The 25,942-nt window shown below is 35.6% G+C and overlaps 1 protein-coding gene across 7 annotated transcripts in view; it reads right to left on the bottom strand.

The window, feature by feature from the left end:
• RASAL2 (RAS protein activator like 2) overlaps positions 1-25,942 on the bottom strand; it is a 352,059-nt gene that overhangs the window by 132,879 nt on the left and 193,238 nt on the right. Inside the window, exon 1 of one of the 7 annotated variants that reach the window (XM_041754450.1) lies at positions 10,309-10,537. The exons of the other annotated variants lie outside the window; for them this stretch is intronic. Within the exon in view, the coding sequence (XP_041610384.1) occupies positions 10,309-10,321 (13 nt within the window). The 5' untranslated portion in view covers positions 10,322-10,537. Of the gene's footprint in view, positions 1-10,308; positions 10,538-25,942 lie in introns of those variants that run through there. 7 annotated transcript variants of the gene reach the window in all.

Below are 25,942 nucleotides of genomic sequence, written 5' to 3'. Positions count from 1 at the left end.
CTGTTCCTGTCTTCTTCTCTTGCCCTCTCCTCTTGTGATTGTATGACTTTATTTAGTATTATGTTTAGATTCTATTCTTTTTGCTTTTTTGCATATCATTATAGGCTTTTGATTTGTGGTTACCATGAGGTTCATATGTAACATTCTATGTATATATACAGCAGTCTATGTTAAGTTGATGGTTGCTTAAGTTTGAACACATTCTAGAAGTACCACATTTTTATTCCTCCCATGTTTTATGACACTATATCATACATTTCTTGTTTTGCATATCCCTTAACTAATTTTAGTAGATATAATTGATGTTAGTACTTTTGTCATTTAACATTTTAACTTTCATATTAGCTTTATAAGTCTGGTCTACTTACTACCTTTACTGTAGCTGAAATCTGCTTTGATAATTTTCTTATTTCTAGTTATGGCCATTTCTTTTTTGCTTAAAGAAGTCTCTTTTGCATTTCTTGTAAGGCCAGTTTAGTGGTGATGAACTTCTTTAACTTTTGTTTGTCTGGGAAATTCTTTCTCTCTCCTTTAATTCTGAACGATACCCTGGCTGGGGGCATATTCCTGGTTGGCAGCTATGTGCTTCTGGCCTAGAAAGTTTCTGTTGAAAAATCGGGTGACAGTCTTATAGACTTGTAACTATTTGCTTTTCTCTTGTTGCTTTTAAGATTCTCTTGTACATAACAATTTGCTTTTATCTTGCTGCTTTTAAGATTCTCTCTTCATTTATTTATTTATTTATTTATTTATTTATTTATTTATTTTTTTTTTTTAAGATTCTCTCTTTAATTTTCAACACTTTCATCATTATTTATATTAGCTTGAACCTCCTTGGGTTCATCTTGTTTGGGATTCTTTGTGCTTCTTGGACCTGGATGTCTCTTTTCTTCCAGGTTAGGGAAGTTGTCAGTTACTATTTCTTCAGATAAGTTTTCTGTTTTTCTCCTTCTGGGAACCCTACAAGGCAAATGTTTTTATGTTTGATTCTGTCTCCCAGTGGTCCTTTAACCGATCCTCATTTTTTAAATTCCTTGTTGTTGTTGTTCAGCTTCAGTGATCTCCACTACTCTGACTTCCAGATTGCCAATCTGTTTTTTTTTTTTTTGCATCCTCTAATCTGCTGCAGATTCCCTCAAGTCTATTTTTCATTCCAGTTATTTTATTCCTCAGCTCTGATTAGTTATTTTTAAACATTTTTTTCTCTCTTTGATGAAGTTCTCACTGAGTTCATCCATTCTTCTCTCAATTTCAGTAAGAATCTTTACTTTGAACCCATTATTAGATAGATTGCTGACCTCAGTTTTATTTACTTATTTTTCTGAGGTGTTGTCTTTTTCTTTCCTTTGGAACATATTCTTGTCTTTTTATTTTAGCTGATTCTATTTGATTCTATGTATTAGGTAGACCAGCTATGTCTGGATGTCATAGCTATGTCAGGAGCTATGTCTCCTGGTCTTAAAACTAGTGGCCTTATATAGAAAGCATCCTACTCCCTGATCATCAGAACCAGGAATTCCAGGGGTATCCCCTGTGTGGGCTGTATGAGCCCTCTTGTTGTGATTGGGCCAGGACAGCTGTGGGTGTGTTGGTGTGCAGGCCTCTCAGCCAGTTGTACATGTTTCAAGTGTGCTGGTGGGTGAGGTTAGCCTCCACCTCCCTTGGTAGGAGTAATAGTGGAAGAATATCAGTTCTGGCTGAAGCTGCCCACTGGGTATGGTAGAAAGGTAGTCACTTTAGGGGGACACTGGTCCTAAATGAGGCAGCCTGCTAGGTGTGGCAGAGTTGGAATCACTTTGGAGGGGCATTTGCCAGGGCAGGCAGGGTGGGTGGGGCGGGTTCACAGGAAATGTCAGAGAAGGGCAAGTGGTACTAACAAAGAGGATGAAGAGTGTCAAAAGTGACTCCTACTACCATCCAGCCAACTAGGCTAAATGGGGACAAGATAAACAGTGCTTACCAGCATTCCTATTCTTGGAGAAAAGTTTCTATAGATCCCTTACCTCCAGCACATGCCCTAAAATCAGTCAATAAATCTTCACGTATAACCTAGGTGCTATTCCAACTGCCATCTCTATGCTGGGTCTTGAACCATGTGATACAATTTGCTGGCCCTCTAAGAGCAGAGTCTCAGTTTCCTATAGACTTCTGGCTCTTCTGGAGTTAAGGTTCACTAATTTTCAAAGGCAAACACTGTGGGAGCTCATCTTCCTGTTGCAGATTCTCAGGGTTGGGGGTGCCTGATATGGGGCTTAATCCCATCACTTCTCAAGGAAGACATTCTATGTCTGTGATATGGCCTCAACTTGTAGGTCACTGTGCCAGGGATTTGGTTCCTGACTGTGTTTCCACCCCTCCTCCAAACACAACATGGCTTCTCTTTATTCTATAGCTGTGGAAAAGCTATTCTGCTAGTTTTCAGGTCCTTTTCAGAGTGAGTTACGTTATATGAACTCAAGATCCTCCTACTCCACTATCCTCCTCCTTTTTTATTATAAAATATTTTTAAAACTGAGGTATGACATATGAAAATTAGCATTTTATATGGTGCACTCAGAGCCTGAAAAAAACCTATGATTTGCATAATGCAAATTTATTTTGAAGATCTACTTGCAAGCTTGGTCTCTCAGATGCCTTCCCCATCTAACCCTTTAATGACCCAAATGTAAAGTCCTTTACTGCACACATAGACCAGACAACTTTCAATATGAAAACAAGCATGGCATCATTCTTCATCCCCTTCATAAATAAAAAGGACATTCAAAGAATATTAGCATCTTAGAAGTTTGTTTAGTTTCTTTTGTTTTGTTTTTTGGATTTTTTTTTCAAATCAAAATGGAGAAATTACAGAAATATCTTAAACCCTTTGCTGAAGTATAAGATACACTCAGAAAAGTGTATAAATAATGAGTATACAGGTTAATAAATTTTCTCAAATGGAACTCATCCCAATAACCAGCATCGGGATTAAGCAAAGACAGAACAGAACATTGGCAGCAGCCAAATGCTTCCTTTATATACTCTTTCCAGTCATTACCCCATACAGATAATCACTGACTTCTGACTTCTATCACCTTCTGATGAGTTTGAATTTTATATAAATAGAATCACACAGTGTATATATTCTTTTGAGACTAACTTTTCAAGCTCTACATATATTTGTGAGATTTATTCTGTTGCATGAAGCAGTAGTTTGTTCTTTGTCAATGCTGTAGAGAATTCCATTGTGTAAGCAAACCATTCTATCCATTCTACTGCTGATGAACATTTGGGCAGTTTCTGATTTTTAGCTGTTTCAAAGGGTGCTATTATAAACATTTTTGTACAGGTTTTTTGGTGAGCCTATTTATGCATTCTATTGGCACGTAAATAAGTGTGGAACTGCTGAGTCACGGAGCATTGTTCGACTTTACTAGATATTGTCAAATAGTGCTCCAAAGTAGTTATATAAATTTATACTTCCATCAGCAGTATAAAAATTCCTTTTGTTTTAGATTCTTGTCAACATTTGGCATTTTCTATTTTTCTCATTTTAGACATTCTGAGGGGTATATAATTCCATTTTGGTTTAAATTTGCATTCCCTGATAATAATAAAACCAAGTACCTTTCCATATACTGAATGGCTATCTGGGTTGCTTCTTTCTGTAAATTAGGCATTCAAGTCTTACCTTTCTCTCACTGCTGTATAGGAGTTTGTTATATAGAATAACTGGATAATAAAATTTTTAAATTTCTCATTTCAAACAAAACAAATGAATAAACAAATGAAAAGCAGAATCATATCTATAAATCCAGGGGACAAACTGATGGTTACCAGAGCAGAGGGGAGAAGGGAGTATCGGCAAAATGGGTGAATGAAGGGGAGTGGGAGATGCAGGCTTCCAGTTAGTGAATGAATAAGTCTCACAGAAGAAATAAAAGGCACAGGATAGGAAATAGAGTCAATGATACTGTAATAGCTTGTGTGGTGAGAGAAGATAGTTACACTTGTGGGGTGCATTGTATAATACATAGAAAAGTTGAATCACTATGTTGTACACCTGAATCTGATGTAATATTGTAGGTCAACTCTTCTCAAAAAAATGAAATAAAAATTTCTCTTTTCAGACTGTCAGAGGAAAACATAAGCAACATCTGGATTAAATCTGAAGAGTCTTAAAACAGTTTCTATTCTCCTATAACATGGGTTTGACAGGGGAAAAGTGAAATAAAAAGTCTGTCTTTAAATATTTAATTCAAGAACTAAGCAAAATGAAAATGGATTTATAATTTCTGACACTGGGAGAAGCCTAGTGGGAAACTGTCATAAATTACTGCCCTTTGTAGCAATAAAATAGTCATATCCTTGAAGCTCACTATTTCTTGTTAATTAAAATTTCATTGTCAAATACATTTTGCAGTCTGCTCACAAGAACATATGTTTCTGGGGGGAAAAAACAACAATTGGTAAATAATTGCCTGGATTTTCCTTTTAAAGGACCAGACAAAGCCAGGGTTCTAGTTTTAAATATCCTTCCATTTAGAAACAAAACAAGGGTGCCTGGTGGCTCACTCATTAAGCTTCCAACTCTTGATTTCAGCTCAGGTCATGATCTCAAGATTGTGGAGTTTGCTTAGGATTCTCTCCCTCCGGCCCTCCCCCTGCTTGCACTCTCTCTTTAAAATAAATAAAATCTTTAAAAAAATAAAAGCAAAACAAACACCCAGCTCTCCCCTTGCTCCCCCAAAGAACAACCCTGAAATAAAGTGGTGTCATCAGGGGTTGACCTACACAATTTTACTGAGGCACAAAAGACAAACAAATTTAGTTCCACTAGACTGCTGCCTTTGTCATTACAATAAATTCCCTCTGCATAATACCTTTTGGGTTTGTATAAGCTAAAAAATGTTTCTAAGGGAGGCTGGTTTTCATTCCTATAATGACAGCAGTAATTCCTAGGATTTTTTTCTTTACATCATGTTTTTGGTTTTGTTAATAAAAATGGTTGACACCAGACACCAGGTCCAATTGAAAAAAATAAACTACTTTTTTGAAAATTTACCTTTAAAGGTTGACCATCAATCAAATATAAATACTGAGTGCTGGGACGCCTGGGTGGCTCAACAGATGAGCATCTGTCTTCGGCTCAGGGAGTGATCCCAGGATCTGGGATCAAGTCCCACATCGGGCTCCCTGTGAGGAGCCTGCTTTTCCCTCTGCCTATGTCTCTGCCTCTCTCTCTCTCTCTCATGAATAAATAAATAAATCTTTAAAAAAAACAAAAAACAAACTGAGTGCTGCATTTGTAAGGGAAGGAAATGAATAAAAATAAAATGACCATAAACATATTCCAAAATTTAAGCAATAGTGGCAATGTAAATATTTACAATTAAAATGATAGCACTGGTAAAATAGAGTGACATTTATTGTTTCAGGAAACCACTGTGCTGTTTCACTGAACTTTGTTCAAGTGGAGGCAAAATCCTTCAAGGAAAATCTCTTGGTGTATGTAAGCAAATTCTATAGAATATAAAATAAAGATTTTTAATCCACTAAAAACCTTCTTAAATTTCAACCATGTAATGGAGACTCACAAAAATCAGACCAAATACTATGTGATGTCATTACTTTAACCACATAAATAGAAATTAATCTATTACCTTTTCTTTGAATGATTATTTCTCAGACTTTGAGAAAATGCTAGTAAGAAATACTATATAACCATGCTGAGCCAACTCTTACAAATAGGCTCTTTACAACAAGCTCTTGGTACACAAAATATGATTATCATTCCCTGTAAGAGACTTATCACACCTTGTCCTCTTCTTTGAATGAACAAACCCATTTCTTTCTATACAGTCACACAGGATAGATTTTTTTGCAGCTCTTCTTACACTCACTTTGACACATCATTCTTTTTCTTAAAAAAAAAAAGGGAAATAAATTATTTTATATGCTACGTGTTTCTGGCAAAAGGAGGTACTGAAGTAGAGACTCAAACATCTTTCTTTCTCCTATCTGACTCAACAGGTAAGAAATCAAATCAGGTATACACTGTCCATTTGAAGTATAATTTAACAAAAAAGTTATGAACCAGAATATTAAAAGAGTGGAAGAATATCCAGTTTCTCTAGTCTTCATATTAACTAAAGTTACTATCTATGAATAGTTAACTATGCAACAGTACTGTTAAAAAATTTTCAAACATACTCCACAGTCTTAGAATTAGATGCAAGACTTCAGAGTTAGCAACTCGTCCAACAGGTTAGCTGTCCTATGTGACACCTGATCCTGAATGACACTTACCTGATCCTGGCAGCTTAAGTTGCTTACTTTAGAAAACCTGACATAAGAGCAAGAAGAAAGAAAGGAAAGAAAGGAAAGAAAGGAAAGAAAGGAAAGAAAGGAAAGAAAGAAAGAAAGAAAGAAAGAAAGAAAGAAAGAAAGAAAACCAGGTAGCTTTTTCTTCCTCAAATAATAGGACTGCACTAACTTAAAAGAACTTTTCAAGTTGCTGCTTCAGTAATTCACTTACTCCTAAAATACAGTAAACCTGAGAATGACAAAAATATGGAGTCTCTACAAAGTCAGATTATTGATAACTCCTCACTGGGTCCCTCTCTGGTTTTTAACTTCATAGTACTCCTAATTCAACTGAATGGTAAAGTCTGAGTAGGGGCAAGGAGGACACCAGAAGATAAAGACCATCTGAATTTTAATGACTGATTCAGTAAATCTCCCCTACTTGTCAAGTACATACAAAGAAGGTATTATCACTGGCAATGCTTAAGGCTTCTAAACACAAGCTGAGATCATACCCATAATTAAATGTGGAATCTGGTTGACTGAATCCCAATCAGCACTTAAAAAAGAGAAAGAGAGAGAGAGAGAGAAGAAGAAGAAAGAAAGAAAAAGACAGCGATAAGAAGTCATATTGCTAAGTCATGACTCATTTTTTTTGAATCGTTGTTCATGAGTACACAACAGGACACAATCATTTTTTCCCCTTTTCTGTGCTAAGAACTAGATATTTTAAGGAAGTTTATGCAACTCAAGTATAAGAATCTGGTGAACTTTATTTCACAATAATCACCTACTCCTTTACTAAAACTGATTTACTGGAAATTAAGAACAAGAACTGCCACAAACAACCACTAGAGAGCATGAAAGAACAGAAGAGAACAGAAGGAACAAAGGCAGACTGTAACACTTTTTCTCTCTAGAGGCCAGTGAAGGTCAAGAATGAAGCAGAAGGGGGAAATACATCCGTCTTATGTACATAAAAAGATTCCCAGAGTTTTGAGTGAATAATCAGGTAACTTTTACAAGTAAGGAATTAATTTGACAACTCAGAGCATTTTAGATGTCTAGCTTCAAGTTCTTGCTCTTGGTCTGTTTTTTGTCTTCACTTTTGTTTGAAAAGATGTTATTCTTACGGTTTTAACTGGGATACAAAACATAAAATTATATTCAAGAAACTGCAGTGAGAAAGCAGAAGTAGCAATTCCTTCGAAAGAGATAAAAGTTTTAATCAACTATAGCTAACCTTTTGTTAGACAAATATCATAGCTATATTGCAGAGCTCTGTACTTTCTTTGAAATTTTAGTATAAAACCTGTATTTCTATGGAGAGAGAAATGTATATATATATTTCATGAAAAGACATTTGAAAGAAATTAATATCAAGGAAAAACCAGGAAGAGAGAAAAGGGGTCTGGCTCCAGAAAACACTGGTCAAAGAAGAATGATTTCATTCCCATAGGAGTTTTTCTTATGTCACTCATTTCACTCAACCCCTTCTATTCCCATTTAAATATTGTCTTTAGTCACAAAATTGCTTATTTGCTTTTCTCTAACACGGAAAGTATAAACCTGTATAATCTTATAACTGTATTCAGGAGAAGAAAAGGAGTGTTTCCTTCTAATATTTTCTCTAAGGTACGGTAATGAGTTTTATAAAGGTTAGTTTGGTTAATAAAATAGCTTCTTTTAAGTTAGTTTAGTAAAATACCAGCACTAGATTAATGACCTCTGGCTGTTTCTGATATAGAGAAATATACTCAGGCCAAATGCCCATCCTAATAATTACCCATTTATCCATCCATCCATCCATCCATCCATCCATCAATCATACACACATAACATAATGTGTGCACACACAAATATGGCAGTCCCTTCACACATTCCATGAAGGATAAAAGACAAGAGAAAAACCCAAGCCATGTGTAATACACATGAACACTGTTAATTGGATAGAGCATTATGCCCTCATTCTCACAGTCATCAAGTCCTCTTGTAAACAGTGTGCTTAAATAATGGATTCTGCACTAAGACAAACAGTCTCTTGTTTTCTACTGGGTGGAGAATGCACTTTGTAATTTGGTTTCTGATAGCCAAGAGCAGTAATGAAACTATTCCTTACAACTTACTGCTCATCCCACACAGACTTGTAAATCAGCACACAGGCCCAGTTGAAAACTGGAATGAGCAGGTCAAGCTTTAACACAAAAGGGCCACATCCCTTCACTGTGCTTATAAGCCACATCGAGCTAACTTGTTCCCAGGAGCTGTAAAGAGCCATGACAGATCCTTTTGACAGCGGCTATCTCTACTATTTAGCTCACTAGAATAGTGTGGCCTCTCTCAACCCCACAATGGTCTGCACAAAAATGGAAAGGGCAGCAACCTTTTTTAGAGACTAAATGAAAATGTATGAAGACAGATGTCCACTGTCTGTGGTGGCTCTTGAGCTCTTCCAGTTAAGTTCTCCTCTAACACATAATTCATGAGAGGGAGTAACAGAGGACCCTTACAAATGTAGAGAAAAAGAGTTGGAGCTTGGATAAGTAAGCAAGTGGTCCAAACGGTTGGATAATTTAAAAACGTTATCTCATATAAATAAAAAATAAACATAGAGAAGGCAGTGAATACAGAACAATTTTTTGCTTCCCATAAATAGATACAAGTAATGAAATTAGATACAAGATTTACTGAAAGTATATAGAAAATTGCTAAGTCCTAAAATCTTTAGGAGAAATTAAAATCAATTTAAAAGAATTTTAATTTCATATACAAATACTCAGAATATGCCACAGCTATGTAATTGTTTATATAAAAGTAGCAAGCTATAGCCATTTTCCTTAATTGAACACCATTTTTTTCTTCTGATACTTTGTTATATATTTTTGGTTTTGATTGAGAATGTAGTATTAATACTGATTTGATGATATCCAGCCCTCAGTATCTCCTTCCCATAAGATTTTAATCTAGGTTTATGATGCATTTGATCTATTTATGCAATAATTCATGGTATTTGAGGCCAACAGATATAGTATAGATAAAATATAAGGCCTGAATATAACTGGTACCATGAAAACAACAGTAAACTGAAAATCAGGAGATCTAGATTTTCATTTCAGTCCTGTTTCTGTGTGATCTAGTCCTCAATGTTCTCATTGAAAATGGAGAGACTCAGGCACTTAGGTGGCTCAGAGGCTGATCATCTGCTTCGGCTCAGGTCATGATCCTGCGGTCCTGGGATAGAGTTCCACATCGAGCTCCCCACAGGGAGCCTGCTTCTCTCTCTGCCTATATCTCTGTCTCTCTCTCTGTATCTCATGAATAAATAAATAAAATCTTAAAAAAAAAAAAAAGAAAATGGAGAGACTGGCTTATAAATGATCCCTAAAATATCTTTCAGATGCAATTTTCAATGAGCTAATTGGTTAAAGTCTCTAAGCTGTCATCTGTTGGCAAAGGATATTAAAAGTCTACCTCAGGTAGAAAGAACAAGCAAAGTTCTCATCCAAATGCTCTACTGTTGTATACAGATCCAACCTGTTGAACTTTCTGAATGACATGGATTTATTTATGTGTTTCTGAGACTCAAGCAAGGCTATTAAATTCTTATTGATGGTCAATATATTTTGTCTCCCTCAAAGAGAAATGAGCAACATCCATTCCCAGTCATCTTAATATTTCATAAAGAATTTTGGAATTCTTATCTTCAGAATAAGAATCCACTTCAAATTATTAAAAGAACAAGTAAATGCTGCATTGTTAATATTTTGCTATGATTGCTGCCCTTTTAATTTATCTGAGTTTCTCAAATGGCTCTTCTTGTGCTGGATTTTGTACTGGAATGCCGATAGCCTCCACACAATATTCCTGTGAACTGACAGGAATGAAAACCAACCTACTTCTTTAAAGCCAATAATCACAAAGGTTAGCAGTCATTGCATTTGTATAATAAAAATAAACTGCCACATTCCCTTTAAATATGTACAAGCTTAATTTCAGACTCAGGCAGACTCAAGGATCTCTTACCTGGGGTCTGCATTCTGCGAAGTTTCTGGGTGTTGCTAACATGATCCTTCCGGCATGCCAGTCAGAAACTCAAAACACTTGTATACCGTCCTCGCCCATGCTTGCTCTGGCTGGCGCTCTGCTCTCTTTTTGCTCTCGTTCTGTGCCTCAGACAGTTTGGAATGCAGAAAAGCCAGAGCCAACGCCAGTCAAACTCAAGCCTTTTTTTCTTTTTCCCAGTTCTTTTGCTAAAGAGCACTCAACAATAGCCACCCTTCCTTACTCACTGCACGTTTTTTGCATAGCACTGGGTGCAGGCAATCTACTTCAGGAGAAGCAATGGATTTACAAAGCTAGAAAATTCATTTTTTTCTGTCCCAAGAGGAAATAGGAGGGATGCATGCACCTCCGCATTTTAAGAAGGGACTTTTTTTTAAAGTGGTCTGTTTTAAAATCTGTCATATTTTAGGGAAATGAAAAATAATACACATTTCAGAGATTCTTATTTTGAATATTATGCTGAATTAAAACAAACTTTTCAAAGTACAAAAAGTAGGTAAATATCTTACAACTAATGTGGTGTATATAGAAGTATGTATCTGCTAATACACATATTAATATATTAATAAATTCACTCTATAAATTATTTTCTTACAGCAGAAATATTTCAAATTTGGAAAAGGAAAATTGTATATCCCTAAAATCCTTCATTCAGCTCTTAAGCTAGAACATCATTTTAAAAATAAAGAAAAATTTAATTTTATAAACTGAGTGGCTCTTGACTCATTAAGTCAACTACATGTGATGAAATTATAGATAACATCATTGTTCTTAGCTATCATTTCAACTTGTTTTAAAACCAGACATATTTCTAGGGGTTTTTTTCCTCCTATGTTCCAAAAATGGAAGACAGGTCAATGATGTAATCTTCATTATTGGTATGATGACCTAACACATTATGCAGCTGCTCAGTTGCTGAGGTTAGCAGGTCACAAATGATCAATTAAAAAATTCACAGTTTGAATCCTTGAGCAGATCCCACCTGCCACTGCAGACAGAGGGAACAGGACAGACATGAGAAGAACACAGTATCAATATTATCTACCACTTATCAAACAGCTCATGGAAAGACATACACTCCATCTAGCTATATGTCTGTATATTTTCTATATGCGATACATCTCTTGCACTATTTAGATACACATATATACACACAAGTATGCATACATACATATGTGTTTGTGAATATATGTATATTCCTTTTCCTTCCTACCTCCCCACCTAAGTCTCAAAGATTTAAATTTAAAGTTTCCTTTAACACCATCTAATTTGGTTTTGGTTATTTAGTCTCATCTTCCTCGAAAAATCATTTATGTTCTAACATTATTGCATTTTCTTCTGCCTTTACTTCTGGTTTCCTATTTCTACTTCAAACCCCAGTGCTATGCAGGTAAGAAGCACAGAGAGAGAAAGGCATAAACAAAAGTTATACAGAAAGGAACAAACTATGAGTCTGACTAGGAGGACTTTCAGACCACAGATCCCACCTTGCCCTATATGAAACAACACACCAACACCTACGCTCTTCCTCCAGGGGTAATACAGCTTTATCAAGTATATCATTTATAATCCTTTAAAATTGTGCAAAGCACACTGAAATTATTTTTCCTTGTTATTCCTATGAATAATTTTAAGAAATAGATCATGATTTCCATAATTCTACCCAAGAGTTAGAACTAAGGACAAGTTAGTCTAGTTACAAGGAAGAGAGATTTCAGGTCAAGAAAGGTAAGTCAGAGATCCTGGAAACAGCTTTCTGCAAGGGCTCCCTGCTATAAGAGACAGTGACTCTCTAACTCTTCCCACACAAGTGAATATCCATTTGTTGAATATACTGTAGGGCTGTAGTTCTCAAACTATGCTACTGAACAATGCTAAAGTTCTGATGAGAAAACAAGGTAACAGCAACCTTTTCCCAAATGACAGAAAAGGTTCACATATACATTTTTCTCAAGTATGAGTTTTTCTTCTTAAATATATTCTAAAATGTTAGAATCTATTACTGTTAACTAACATTAAAGAAGCCTAGAATAGTTCCAAATTCAGATCATAATGACATTGTCAGATATATGCAGGTTAATTATAACAATGGTTTATTATGTTCTGCAAAAAGCACTTTTACTACCTGGAGTTCTAATACCTGCTTAAATCTGAGAACCACTGTTGAACCAGAAACAACTTTTCTTAAACCCGTATGTTATTTCATTATTCAACACTCCTCAAAGAGGCCTATACACCATACTTTATTCATTTTTACACTAAATCTTTTTTGCAATCTTTTCTGCGCTATTTTTAACTCCTTGTCTTATGCCTTGGTATTGCTGCTTCTGTCTGAAGTCCCCTGGTCCTCTCTTATTTATCCTGCAAAGCCCAGACTTAAAATTATTTTATTTCCTACCCAAAGTTGATCACATTCTCCTCTGCATTTTTTTTTAATACCCTGTACTATTTTTTCTCTTCAGAGCCCTCACCATTACCTAACATTCTATTAGGTGCTGATGTTTAATGCCCTTTTTCCATCAGAATGTGAAGGAGATGAAGGGGCAGTGGGGAAACACGGGCGGGGGTGGGGGGGAGGCTCTGTCTTATTTTCAGCTTGTCCACACACTCAGAACGATGTCTGGCAGTAGCAGGTACTTAATAAATGATGGACAAAAATGGATAGATGGATAAAAAATATATTTTACTTATCAAACCTTTCATGAGTATCTAGAGTCAAGAGTACTTTGGAAAATCTTGAGGACAGGGATCACAGCACACCTGTTTTCTGATGCCAGAGCCTAGCCCTGTATATGTCATGTGGTGAAACAAGAACATAAAGGAATAAGTCTCAGGCTTGTATGGTTTCAAACAGCTAACTGAAGGCTAAAGAATTATATAACAAGGGAAGGCAGTCATTTCATTATTTACCCAATTAGGAACTACTTGGACCAGGTGGAATCCTGATATGTGAAAGTTGATTCTGGGGCGTCATTTTTCCCTTCTATGAACCCACAGCTGTGTGTTGTGCTACTAGGGAAGGGAAACACAGCTTCTATGGCAAAGACTGAAGAGACTGATAAAATCTTAATCTCCTACAACCCTAGGGAGTTCTCCAAGAAGCTAGAGAAGCATGAGTAAATGTTTCATCCTTTAGCCATCCACTCAGTTTAGACAGTGGCTAAAATTCATGTCCACAAAGAAGCTCTGAACTGGTATCAACTCTCAGAACTAGAATACTCAACTCAGTATCCAGCATGTTCATTATGGATACGTCAGGTCACTTAAACCATTTTATTTCTGCAAATAATCACTATGTTGTAATTATTTAGTTTCAAATTCCTTGTCTGTAGAGAGTTGGGTAGGGTTGTCTTGGACTAATCCATCTTATGTAGCCATGATCCAACATCATATTTAATAAATAGTGTATTAAGTTGAACTACATGAAAATGCCATTTTTGTTGGCCAATAATGGTCAAATACCAGCAATGATTAAATGAATATTTAAAAAGATGCAAAGACTGAATGAAGGGTGAGACTAGGTAATTTTCAAGATCTTTTCCAGTTCTGGAATTCCATGATATTATAATTCAAACATAAATGAGAGAATCATTCATTTTCAATGCTTGGTCACCTTGACAGACTATGGTCCTCCTGTTACACACTAACATAGCACTCTGTTCTTGTCCTTTTTGAAACTTAATGCAACTACAATTTAGTTATTCATGTACTAGATGTCTATCTGCTCCTCATCCTGGTGCATACAAACTCCATGGTGGGAGGGACTACACCTGCTTTGTTCACTGATGTATCAGTGCAGAGTATAGGATCTGCCACAGAATAAGTACTTAATAAATATTTGTTGAATAAACAAATAAGTGGACTCTTGAAGGTTATATCTATGTGAATTTCCAAATTCAGTATCAACCATTTTTTTTTCTAAAAAGGCTAGGATAATATTTTTCCAGTTATGAATCAACTAAGTAGTACACTTTATGAAATTTTTTAAAAGATTTTTATTTATTTATTTATGAGAGACACAGAGAGAGAGAGGCAGAGACACAGGCAGAGGGAGAAGCAGGTTCTATGCAGGGACCCCGATGCAAGACTTGATCCTGGGACCCCCAGGACCATACCCTGAGCCAAAGGCAGATAGATGCTCAACAGGTGAGCCACCCGGGCATCCCCACTTTATGACTTTTAATGGATAGAGACAGCATATGTTCCCCCTACCCTTTACAAAAGTAATTATGAAATTCTGACTTTTGTACAGGTATAGAAGTAAATGTGACAACCATTTAGACATCCTAACTGCACAATTTTCCAAAAATACCTAATTTTCTGAAAATCAAAGAACAGAAAAAAATAAGCTAACTGCATATAATTAAAAATGAATTGCACATCAGTTTTATTCCTTGCCAAAAAAAATTAAAAAAGCCAAAAACACTCTTAATACCTACTTCTCCTCTTTCAAGCACAAACACATTTCAGCAGCAGACAAGCTGAGGTATACACCAGGCTGTCTGTGTGCTTCCTCTTTTGAACAGCAGGTGATCAGAAACACAACTGCTTCTAACCATAAACACAATTTCTATTAAGGTCTCCCCATAAACCAGAGTGGCTCAGCAGTTTGGTACCTGCCTTCAGCCAAGGGCATGATCCTGGAGTCCCAGGATCAAGCCCCACATCAGGCTCCCTGCATGGAACCTGCTTCTCCCTCTGCCTGTATCTCTGCCTGCCTCTCTCTCTCTGCCCCTCTCTCTCTGCCCCTCTCTCTCTCTCTCTCTCTCTATCTCTCTCTCTGTCTCTCATAAATAAACAAATAAAATCTTAAAAAGAAAAAAAAAAAGACTTGAAGATCTGATAGTTGTAGGGTCTAGCAAAGTACTTCTAAGTGTTTTAGAAAACACGCATTCCAAGAAGTGACAATTATGCTAGCCATGTTATATTTCCCAAACTTCTGGCTAAGCAATAGAGCTTTACCTTGCTTTTCCAGCTACGACAATTTAGTACACTGCATTTCCTTGTCTGAAATGGCAACTAGCATAATAGGGAGTGAGCAAAATCAAAGATCAGTCAACTTCCTAATACTTAGGTGATCATATGAATAGGACCATATTTCAAAGAAAAATAAGCTAAAACTTAAGTGGAAAAATACAAACAAATCTTTTTCTAATTCTCTTTCATCATGTGAATAAGAATATGCTACAAGCACAAAAGCAATACTTTTATTTCTATGGAAAAAATTCATTAAGAAACAACAAAAAGCAACTAAAAGCATTTGGGGATAGAATAGGATATTAACGGATAATATCTCTGAATGTGCTCAGAGAGCCAAAGACAAGCCTGTGATATTGTCTCTCCTCATTTAAAAAGCAAGCATAAATAATAAAGCCTTCAAAAAGTTATTTTCTTTAGTGGCTTCAAAATATATACACAATTATCTGTGAGGCTTGTTGATTTCCTATGAAGCTAATCCACTGTCATGTCAATATGAATTAAAGCACTACCTTTCTCATATACTGCATTATCTTGTTTCTATAAAAAAGTCATTAGGCATTTGTTTTTGGTCTTAAAGAAAATTCACAACTGTGGGCTACTGTTTCCATAAATCCACTTGGAAAAAGCATAGATGTTATGGTACAGTCATCTTTAGCATACCACTAACACAACAACTTATACACACACTACACAATTCAAAATACTACTGCATACCTCAGGTTCATTCAATTTCACTCAATTTCCATTATTCCCTTAACTAACTAAACCAAGTTAAAATCTAGTAGAACACTAAGAGATAAGTCATGAAGTATCAAAAAAAGAAAAGGAAAAAATTAGAAAATTCTAACATCAGTTTCCTAGGAAGAAGAGTTATAAAGTAGACAACCTAAAAAGTAAATGCTGTTTTGTCCATGTTACATATGAGCAAATGGAGACACAGATAGGTCTGAGTAACATGCCCAAGGTCGCAAAGTGGTAGAGCCAGAATCCATACTTCAGTTAGCTCTGGAGTGCCTTCTCTTTTTTTTTTTTTTTTTTTTTTTTTTTTTTTTTTTTTTTTTTTTTTTTTTTTGGAGTGCCTTCTCTTAACCACAATGGTATACTAAACTAAACTATTTCTCCAAATTTATCTTAAGTGGCATTTGGGCTTATTATTTTTCTTCATCACAGCTTTCTGTATTTTTCGAAATTTTCTATAATATTATTAATTTTATAAAAGAGTTTGTATATTGCTCTGGATTAGGTTTATTATCAGCTATGACTCTTTTCTTCAGTGTGTATAAATCCAGATATCATGAAACATATGTCTATTAGAACAATATACTGAATTTCATTCCACTTGTGCTTTTTCATTTATTTCAGCAATTGGACACAGCTCTATTACTTGCAACCTGAGACGAGCTCCTGACTTGAGAATGATAATTTCAAGTGATAATGTGTGAGTGTTTTCTGAACATCTGGGTCCTAGGATATGGGGGATAGAAGACAGAAGAGAATAGTGAGGAAAGGAGGAGATACTCTCAGTCACTTGGTCCCAGATTGTGTGTTCTCAGGAAAAATCCAATCAATCTTAAAATCCAATTCAAGAGAATAAGGGACCACTTTTCTCAGTTCTATGGCTATTCTTTTTCTCTTATGTGTGTGTATGTATATACATATATACATACATACATATATATAAATATATATACATATACATATACACACACACATATATACACATATATACACACATATATATATAAAAGTTCTATACTATAAGAAATGAATTAGATATTCTTCCAGAAAAGGCATAATCAAATAGTATAAAAGGTGCTAGAATTATAGCATGAAACACGTAATCAATTCCTGATCAATTCCAAAACAGTGATCCCACAAAAAAAATCCACAATGCAGTTCAGCCATACAAACACCACATGCAAGGATTTACCATTTGCTTTGAAACAAGCCAATTTTTTCTATCACAAGGGATAACATATTTTCTCTTGGCAATAAAATAGGATATCTAAATTTATTACTGTTGAAGCTAAAGACAAAAAAAATTCACTACCAATAAAAAATCTGAAAATCCTCTGAGAGATTTGTTTCAGTGACAGTAGCAATGAATTCCAATAAAAACAAAGAACTTAGTTTTCAGCATATTCAAGAGTTATGATTATATGGCCATACCATTCTTTAACCTACTTTCGATAGTGGTTACTATTAACAGATAAATCTGCCCCAGGATACAGTAAATTTAGAGAGCAAATGGCTTTGGTTTTTGAACTGATTTAAAATGAAATAATGTATTTAACACGCTGGTCTTCAAATTTCATATTGTCACGCTACAACAATAAGTGAAAAATAGCTATGTTTTAGGAAAGCCTAATATTTGAGCGATAGTTTATGAGTGACAGAAAATGAAAGATAAAAAAGAGATTAATGAATTGGCTAAGAAAAGAGTCATTGGTGACTAAAGGCAGAATCACATTCTCTATTACATCTCTCAGGAGGCCATCCAGAGAAATAAGAACAGGGATATCTACGCATGGGAATTGGAGATATCACGTCAGGAAATAAATACAATGGTTTCCATGTAATTGGCAAGAGAAATCAGGCCACAACACTGATTTTAAAAATATGGTTATTATCCTTATAGAAGTTCTAGGCTTGAATTTACAAAATGTGATTAGTATAGACCACCCTTTATTCTGTAACATCAGTTGTTGCATAATTATCCTCTATAAACCTTCAAAATCTCTTACTTTTATGATACACATTTTAAATCCTACATTATACCTAGACACGTAAACATGAAATTTAAAATATGATGAATCGGAAAAGACTGAAAATACACTGTGCTTTCTTGTTCAATGTTTAATTGTACTTCATATTTATTGAGTGCTATTAGTGCCACACATGCTTGTTTGTTTTTTGTAAAGTTCTCTAAATGATACATGAAGTTTAACAGAATTTCATTCATCAATGGCTGCTCCCTCAGCTAGCACATGACTGTCACCCTGAGACCTCCCTTCACCAATATTCTGGGGATTCCCTTTGTCTTCTCAACCTTCTCGATTCACCCCTTCTATTACTTGACAGATATTTGAGCTTGGAATACAATTTCAGTTTAGAAATCATTGCACTTGGAACATTATAGGATTAATACCCTTCTAAGAGAGACCCCAGAGAGCACCCATGCCCTCTTTCTGCCATGTGAGGTACAAGAAGTCAGCAGTCTGCAACCCAAAAGAGAGCCCTCAGTAGACACACCTTGGACTTGCCAGCCTCTAGAACTGTGAGAAATAAATGCTTGCTGTTTAAGCCACGCAGTCTACGGTATTCTGCTACAGCAGCCTGAACCAAGACAAGTCCTATACCTGAATGTGTTATGTGGGCATAAATACAACAGAGCAGTTAAATTTATTGCTAACCCTTGTAAGCCTTGGAAAAGCTTACAAAAATAAAAGTGTATTCTAATTTTAACCAAAGTAACACATTTAGTTGTAAAAGCTCATCTTTCCTATGCTATATCACTGATGTCAAACCTTATTAGAGGAGGCCAAGTTTCTTCCTCACTCCCATTGTGCCTGCAGTTTCTTTTTTGGAAGGCTTACCTAGAACTTTCTAGCTTGCAGTGGCTACTCCAAGGCTATTTTTATCAAATTGTTAGGTGCACTGCCGATGATATTCTGTTATTTTAAATGTATTTTTCTGTCTCCACTTCTTTTCAGTCACAGTCAATGAAATATTTCCCTGGCTTTCTCTACAGCTCATCTGGCTCCTAAAATGTACATCTTAATAGTTCTCTACAATTCCTACTTTTGAAAATTAATTACAGAAGATTTGTTTAAATATGTTTTTGACTCTGATGGCACTACTCTGATTAAAGTAAGAGGGGAAAAATGGAAAGGCCTTTAAGTGAAAAAATGAACTGAGATAAAATAATATTTTTTTATTACTGGCTCTCTATATTTCTACTTCGATCTTTCACTTCCTTCCTAACTTAGGAATTCATGTTCTTTTTCCTCTTCTCTACCTTGAATTTTTCCTGTTATTCTCTACTCTCTAGAGTTAGAAAGGACAGGCAAAACATGGACAAAATACAAATTATTTTATAAACAGACAGAAAAAATGAATGAGATGGGAATTTCCTGTTGTGCTATATTAAATATTAAAATGGGGGGAAAGTTAACATTCAAATTTCTGAATATAAAAGGAAAGAAAATAGGCTGTAAATTTCATAGAAAAGTAAGTAATCAAAACAATCTAGTAAACACAACACCTTACTAAGAAACCCGGGAGTTTCTCTTCTTCAGTATTGCTACTGTAGAAATCAGATGACAGCTGGGTGTTGGGAAGGTCTTAACAAAACATCCTTCATCCCTGGAGGCAGCTCTAGTCTGTTTTGGACACAAACCCAATGAGATTTTCCACCAATCTGATTCATAAATCCTTCTGTTTGAAACATAAACTAAAAAGGCTTTGGTAAACAGCTTAGCCAATCCTGGACTACCAAAAAATGGGGGTGGTGCAGGGAGAGAGAGCACAAGTGAAGACCAACTGAAGTAAGCAATGTTTAGTTAATTTTGCTCAAAGTACCTGAATCAGATATTTTCCTTTTGGAAAAGGCTCCATGGCAGCCAAGGGCCTAGATGAAGTCTCAAAAATAAGTGTCAAGATGCATTATAAACAACTCCATATCCCCATCTTTCTATCTCTATTATATAACAGAATGGTGAATTATGATTATACTTTTAGAAGAAAGGAATTTGCCAAATTGTGCAAGTTAAAAAAGAAACAAGGCAAGTCATGAGACAGTTACAGAGGCAGGATGTTTCTTAACATGTCACACCTCAAATTTCTTTATTGGGTTGACTTAAACCCATCCAAGCAAACTGAGAAATACAATACCTACTCTATTATCTCACTGGTTCCATGATTTTATAAGAAATCAGAGAGAACTGAGGTTTGTCTCAAATCAAAATTTATGTTGTTAGTCCTGCAGGACTCTTTCAAATCATAATAAAAATCCCATCCGATAGGGAAGCTGAGGCTTAGAGTTAATGATGAGAAGAGATGGAATCTGACTCCATGTTAGGGCAACTTCCAAGCTTGTGCCATTTCCACTACCCCACATGTGCCTCTGATACAGGCAGTCCTTCCAGAAAGTACAGAGTGCTCTAGTCAGGGCGTGAATTTTCTTTCTTAAAGTAATAAACCCTCTGTCTGTGAATTAGCTGCTAAGTCCACTCGTGTGATTTTAATATGCTAATTAATCATTTAATAACCAAACTCCAACAACAGCACATGTGTTTATGCTACCAAGCTCAAATGCAGCATAAAAAAGTCATTTTCTTTCATTAAAGGAATTTATTTTCTATTACTGTTCTGTATAGAAACAAGATATCGACTACAAGCTATTTACTACTAATAATCTTAAAAATAAGCACAGATACCCTGCTCACTAAAATACAACCATGATGTCACAAGCAGCATGGTGTAAGAGTTCACATCGGACACTATCAAACAGACACACCCTACACTGAGACAAGCTAATGGCAGTTACCAACTTCATACTTATCAGAACCAAGTTGCCGCTGTAACTGTTGTGAGTTCTTGTGGCTGCACAATGATATTTAGTACATCTAATTGCATTCAGAAAATATTTCTCTGAAGTGGATGCGGTTTTCCCCACAGGAAAAAAAAGTACTTCCCACATCTAAGATGATTTTTCACTTTGAAGTGCTTCATCTGAAAAAACTCAAGCAAGGCTTTTACCAATGCATCTCACTTATTCACTCAACACACATACCCCAAGCCTATAAGAAAGCACAAAACAACTTACTGGTGGCTGTGGGGATAATTGATATGAACAAGAAGCAGTCTTGTCATCTAAGATGTTCCAACCTAGTAAAGAAGATATCTACCAACAACTTGCTGAAAACATTAACAACATACATTCAGTATTAGAGGGACAAAAAGAGCTGTTTATCATATGTAAATGCTAGTGAATTCTGATTACTAGAATGAAGAAAAAGAATGCCAAGTCCAGGATAAATGGGATTATCATACAAACCCCCAATACTGAGGACATACTAAAATGTAATTTTCCCAATATTTAGAAGGGAAAAAAGAAAGAAAGCCTTTGCACATGAGGCTAACAATAGAACATCAGAAAGAAGTCCAGATTCAGAAAATGGTGGTTTGAAATGCAATAGTAGTCCAATAACCCCACTTCATATTTTATTTATTTAGTTTTTATGTAGGTAGTGACCTACAAATCTGTAATCTGAAGTGGGAAGTTGGAACAAGGTTAAGAGCTAGAAGAGGATTATTTTGTTAGGCTCATCAGTAATACTACGGAAAACTATGAAAAGAAAAAAAATAAAATTACAAGCAATTTTTCTTACTAACGGTCTCTGAATTTTCATTAGCAGATGTTACAAGAAACATAATAAAAATATTCCTAAGGTAGAAAAACTATGTTTTCCAACCTTCTCATATGAATTTTCATTAGCTGATGTTACAAGAAACATAATGAAAATATTCCTAACTAAGGTAGAAAAACTATGTTCTCAACCTTCTCATATGAGGAAAGGATCTCTACAGGCGATCTATGTAGAATAAATTCTTCTGTATTTGACTATCATGGTCTTTGAGTTTTGAATTTGTCCAAAGAAATATAAACAAAAACTATACATTAAATCATAGGCACAGCATTTCTGATCCACAGAAAACTTGTCCCCCAGCATGATTTCAGTTGTCTTATTAACAAAGAGGTAAAAAGAAGAAAATATCCTTTTTAATATTCCTGAAAAATCTAGTAGAGTTACCTTTATAATCCGTTATATTATAATCACCTAACATAAAAATGACAGGGTTTCTAGTCTTTTTTAGTCAGAGTCAATTTCTCTTCTTTCCTGCAGATAAATAAAAACTAAGCTGTTTTAATGGTCAACTTAATGTCCTGCTACAAATTCATGACTGGAAAGTGAGATGAAACCCAGCTAATTTTAAAGCAGTGTACTTTAGTAATGTGAAATTCCTTTGTTGACATCAAAATAACATTCCCTTCCACTTAATTGTCTAAGATTTGAATTTACTGTTTTCCCTGTTTGAAATTCAACATAAACAACTGAAATGTCCCTGTAGAATAGGTACGTTTCTTCTTTCCTTCTATCTTTATTAAAGTTAAAAGTATTCCTGCCATTATTACTATTTAAGAATACTAACCCATTCATTGGATAAAAGTTAAAAGGTTAAAAAAGGGTCAGATAATGATGAATTCATCTCCCTCACATTCTGACCCAGAAGGTCCCCAGTTTTCTCCTCCGAAGCAACCACTGCCAAAGGCTTCTTCTATATGGTTCTAAAGTTACATATACACACAAATGTGCACTCACACACACATATATGCATTTGGCATTTTTTACACAAATCATAGTGTGATATACACACACATCTGCACTCGTTCCCTGCTCCCAACTCCTTAACAATGTGTCTTGTAAACTGTTTCAAATTACTTACACACTGAGCTTCTTTCTTCTCCATAGGTGCATACATAGTAGTTCGTTATGCAGATTTAACGTAATTCATTTAAATAATCTATGGAGGGACTCCTGGGTGGCTCAGTGGGAGACTCCCGGGTGGCTCAGTGGTTGAGGGACCGCCTTTGGCTCAGGGTGTGAACCTGGAGTCCCAGGATCAAGTCCCACATCAGACTCCCGGCATGGAGCCTGCTTCTCCCTCTGCCTGTATCTCAGCCTCTCTCTCTCTGTATCTCTCATGAGTAAATAAATTAAAATCTAAAAAAAGAAAGACTTTCTTAAAAAAAATAAAAATAAAAATAAATAATCTATGGATGGATATTTCGGTTGGGTCTGCTCTTGTATTATTATAAACGATGTGATGACTATACGAGTAGGGGTACAGTAGAGGTTAGACTGCTTCTAGAGTAAAAAGGATGGTTATCTTTCGCAAAATGCATCCTGCAGAGGCTGCCCTCTACAGAAACAATTTGGCATTAGTGGACAAGAATGCTTATTTCCTCCTATCCTTCCAAAACAAATATTTTTATATTTGCTAATCTCATAGGTAAAAATTGGCAGCTCCTTGTAGTTTCAACAAAAGCATACTGACTATATTCAATATAATTGAGGTATAGCATCTTTTCCTTCTGTTTAAGAAGGAAACTATGCCTTTCCCTGTTTTTTAAATTTTTGTGTTAATAAGACACCATATACACATAGTTTAGAGTCTACTCATTTTACAAGACTTGTTAATACAAATGACAACCCCCGGACCTCCTCTTCTAATACTGTTCCTTCTCCAGGAACAACAACTTTGATCTATCTTAGCCAATTCTTTTGGTAGTTACCATCAAATCTTAAGTAATACAGTTGTACTTACAATTTTTCCCATTTTTAGACATTATCTTTTGACTTCTCACTCATTTTAGACATTATCTTTTGGCCTTTCCACTTTTCCAATCAAAATGAAAATTTGATTCTTTTCCCCTCCATGACTACCCTAGAAGGTATAAAGACACTTCCTACTCCCTCACAGTCTCTATTTAGTCTCATAGTAATTTTGGTAAGGATAAACGATATTTTGACTACGTATGCTATGTAGAGTGCAGCCCCAAAGTGAATTATATGTATAATACAGCACCATGGTCAAGAAGAGAGATTCTGCAGGTAGACTGCCTGGGTTCAAATCTTATCTTTGCCATTTATTAGCTGCCTAGGTATTTAGACAAGTTACTCAACCTCGCTATGTCTCAGCTTCCTTTTATTTAAATCAGTACCTTGTAGATTTACAAAGATTAAAAAGTTAATATATACAAAGTGCCTAATATGTAGAAGGTGCTATACAACCATTCTCTATGTCCTGAACTACATTTTGTTTTTTCCTATAGTTGTTGCCTGATTATTCATTTGTTTAAATTTCTGTGTGTTTGTTGTTAATTTAACCCAAATTTGCTTCAATCCTAAATTCGTTAAGTTCATTCCATTATATTAATTTTGTCTTCTTAGAGAAGACTTCACTACAGACTGCTGCAATCTGAACTGGCTGTCCTCATTTAAATCTGGTATACAGTTGTTTAACTCCATTCTCTCTATAGTGTTCTCCTGAGGTGTCCCTTTGTCTTCTCCCCTGTGTTGGATCTCCTATCCTATAATCCACATCCTACCCTCTCTTGGTGAAGAATATATTTCATTCGCTTTAGGAGAAATGATGTGTAGGAGATAACATTTTTGTTTAAATCTTGCATGTTGGGGATCCCTGGGTGGCTCAGTGGTTCAGCGCCTGCCTTTGGCCCAGGGCGTGATCCTGGAGACCCAGGATCAAGTCCCGCATCGGGCTTCCGGCATGGAGCCTGCTTCTCCCTCTGCCTGTGTTTCTGCCTCTCTCTCTCTCTCTTTCTGTCATGAATAAATAAATAAAATCTTTTTTTAAAAAATCTTGCATGTCTGAAAATGTCTATTTTATTCTCATGTGTGATTAATGGCTTATAGATAAACAGAATTTTAAATTTGAAGTAACTTTCCTTCAGGAGTTTGAAAAAAAAAAAGGAGTTTGAGGGCACTTCTCATTGTTTTCTAGCTTTTGATATTGCTGATATGAAGTCTCATGCTATTCTGGTTTCTGATCCTTAGAATGTAATGTTTATTCTTTCTTTGGAATTTTGTAAGACTGTCTCCATGTCACCAAAGACAAATTAAAATTCAAATTTCCCAAAACTATGTCTTGCCATAGGCATTCAGTAAACTCTTTCAATCTGGAAACTCCTATCTTTACTTATGGGAAATTTTCTTGAATTATTTTGCTAATGATTTCCTTCCCTTGTTTTTCTTTTTCTGGAACTCATTGTTTTGATGTTGGACTTCCTAGATCGGCCTCCTACTTTTTTTCCTCTATGTTCTGGGATATTTTCTCATTTTCATCTTCTAACCCTTCTATTGAGTTTTATTTGTTACAAACTTTTTAAAAATATAGAGCAGTTCTTTGGTTTTATATAACATTCAGTTTTGGTCTCATGTATATAATATTTTATCTGTCTGATAGCAATGCTTTTTTTCTTTAAGTTTTCTGTTCCCTGTCTCTGTTCCTCCAAGTTTCTTTTTTCTATTTGTTTGTTTTGTTTTTTCTCTCTGGTTGGAGGCTTTTCTTCAGCTGTCTACTAGTCTTGGGAATGTCAGTATCTTGAGATCTTTCCTCTTGGGCTGGTTAAATACCCCAAATAGTACTCTTCTGATCTCCTGCCTGAAGGGTAAAGACAAGTGAGGAAAGACAGGTGGAAGGGTTTCATTATTCCATCTGTAGGCATTCACTTGATTTCCTTGTATAGGTGAAGTGCTCCGAGCTCCCAGTTTTGCCTGGTATGCTCCAATCTAGAGACTCTTAGATCCCCCACACCCACCCCTCAAACCCAGGAATTAGCCTGCAGTTTTATATTAGGATAGAAGCAAGGATAGGAAGAGCAATTGTTCAGTGAAATGGGGAATAGGGGAAGACCTAGGGATCTACTACCATTTGTTCTGATACTAGCAATTCCTGAGCTATTTAAAGATTCTGTAGTAAAAATCAGGTTTGTTTCTTAGCTTTCTTAATTGCCAGACTAAGACTTGGC

Source organism: Vulpes lagopus, chromosome 1, assembly GCF_018345385.1.
Source record: "Vulpes lagopus strain Blue_001 chromosome 1, ASM1834538v1, whole genome shotgun sequence".
NCBI lineage: Eukaryota > Metazoa > Chordata > Mammalia > Carnivora > Canidae > Vulpes > Vulpes lagopus.
The sequence above is the reverse complement of the archived record's forward strand: the minus strand, read 5'-3'. Positions and strand labels throughout refer to the sequence as shown.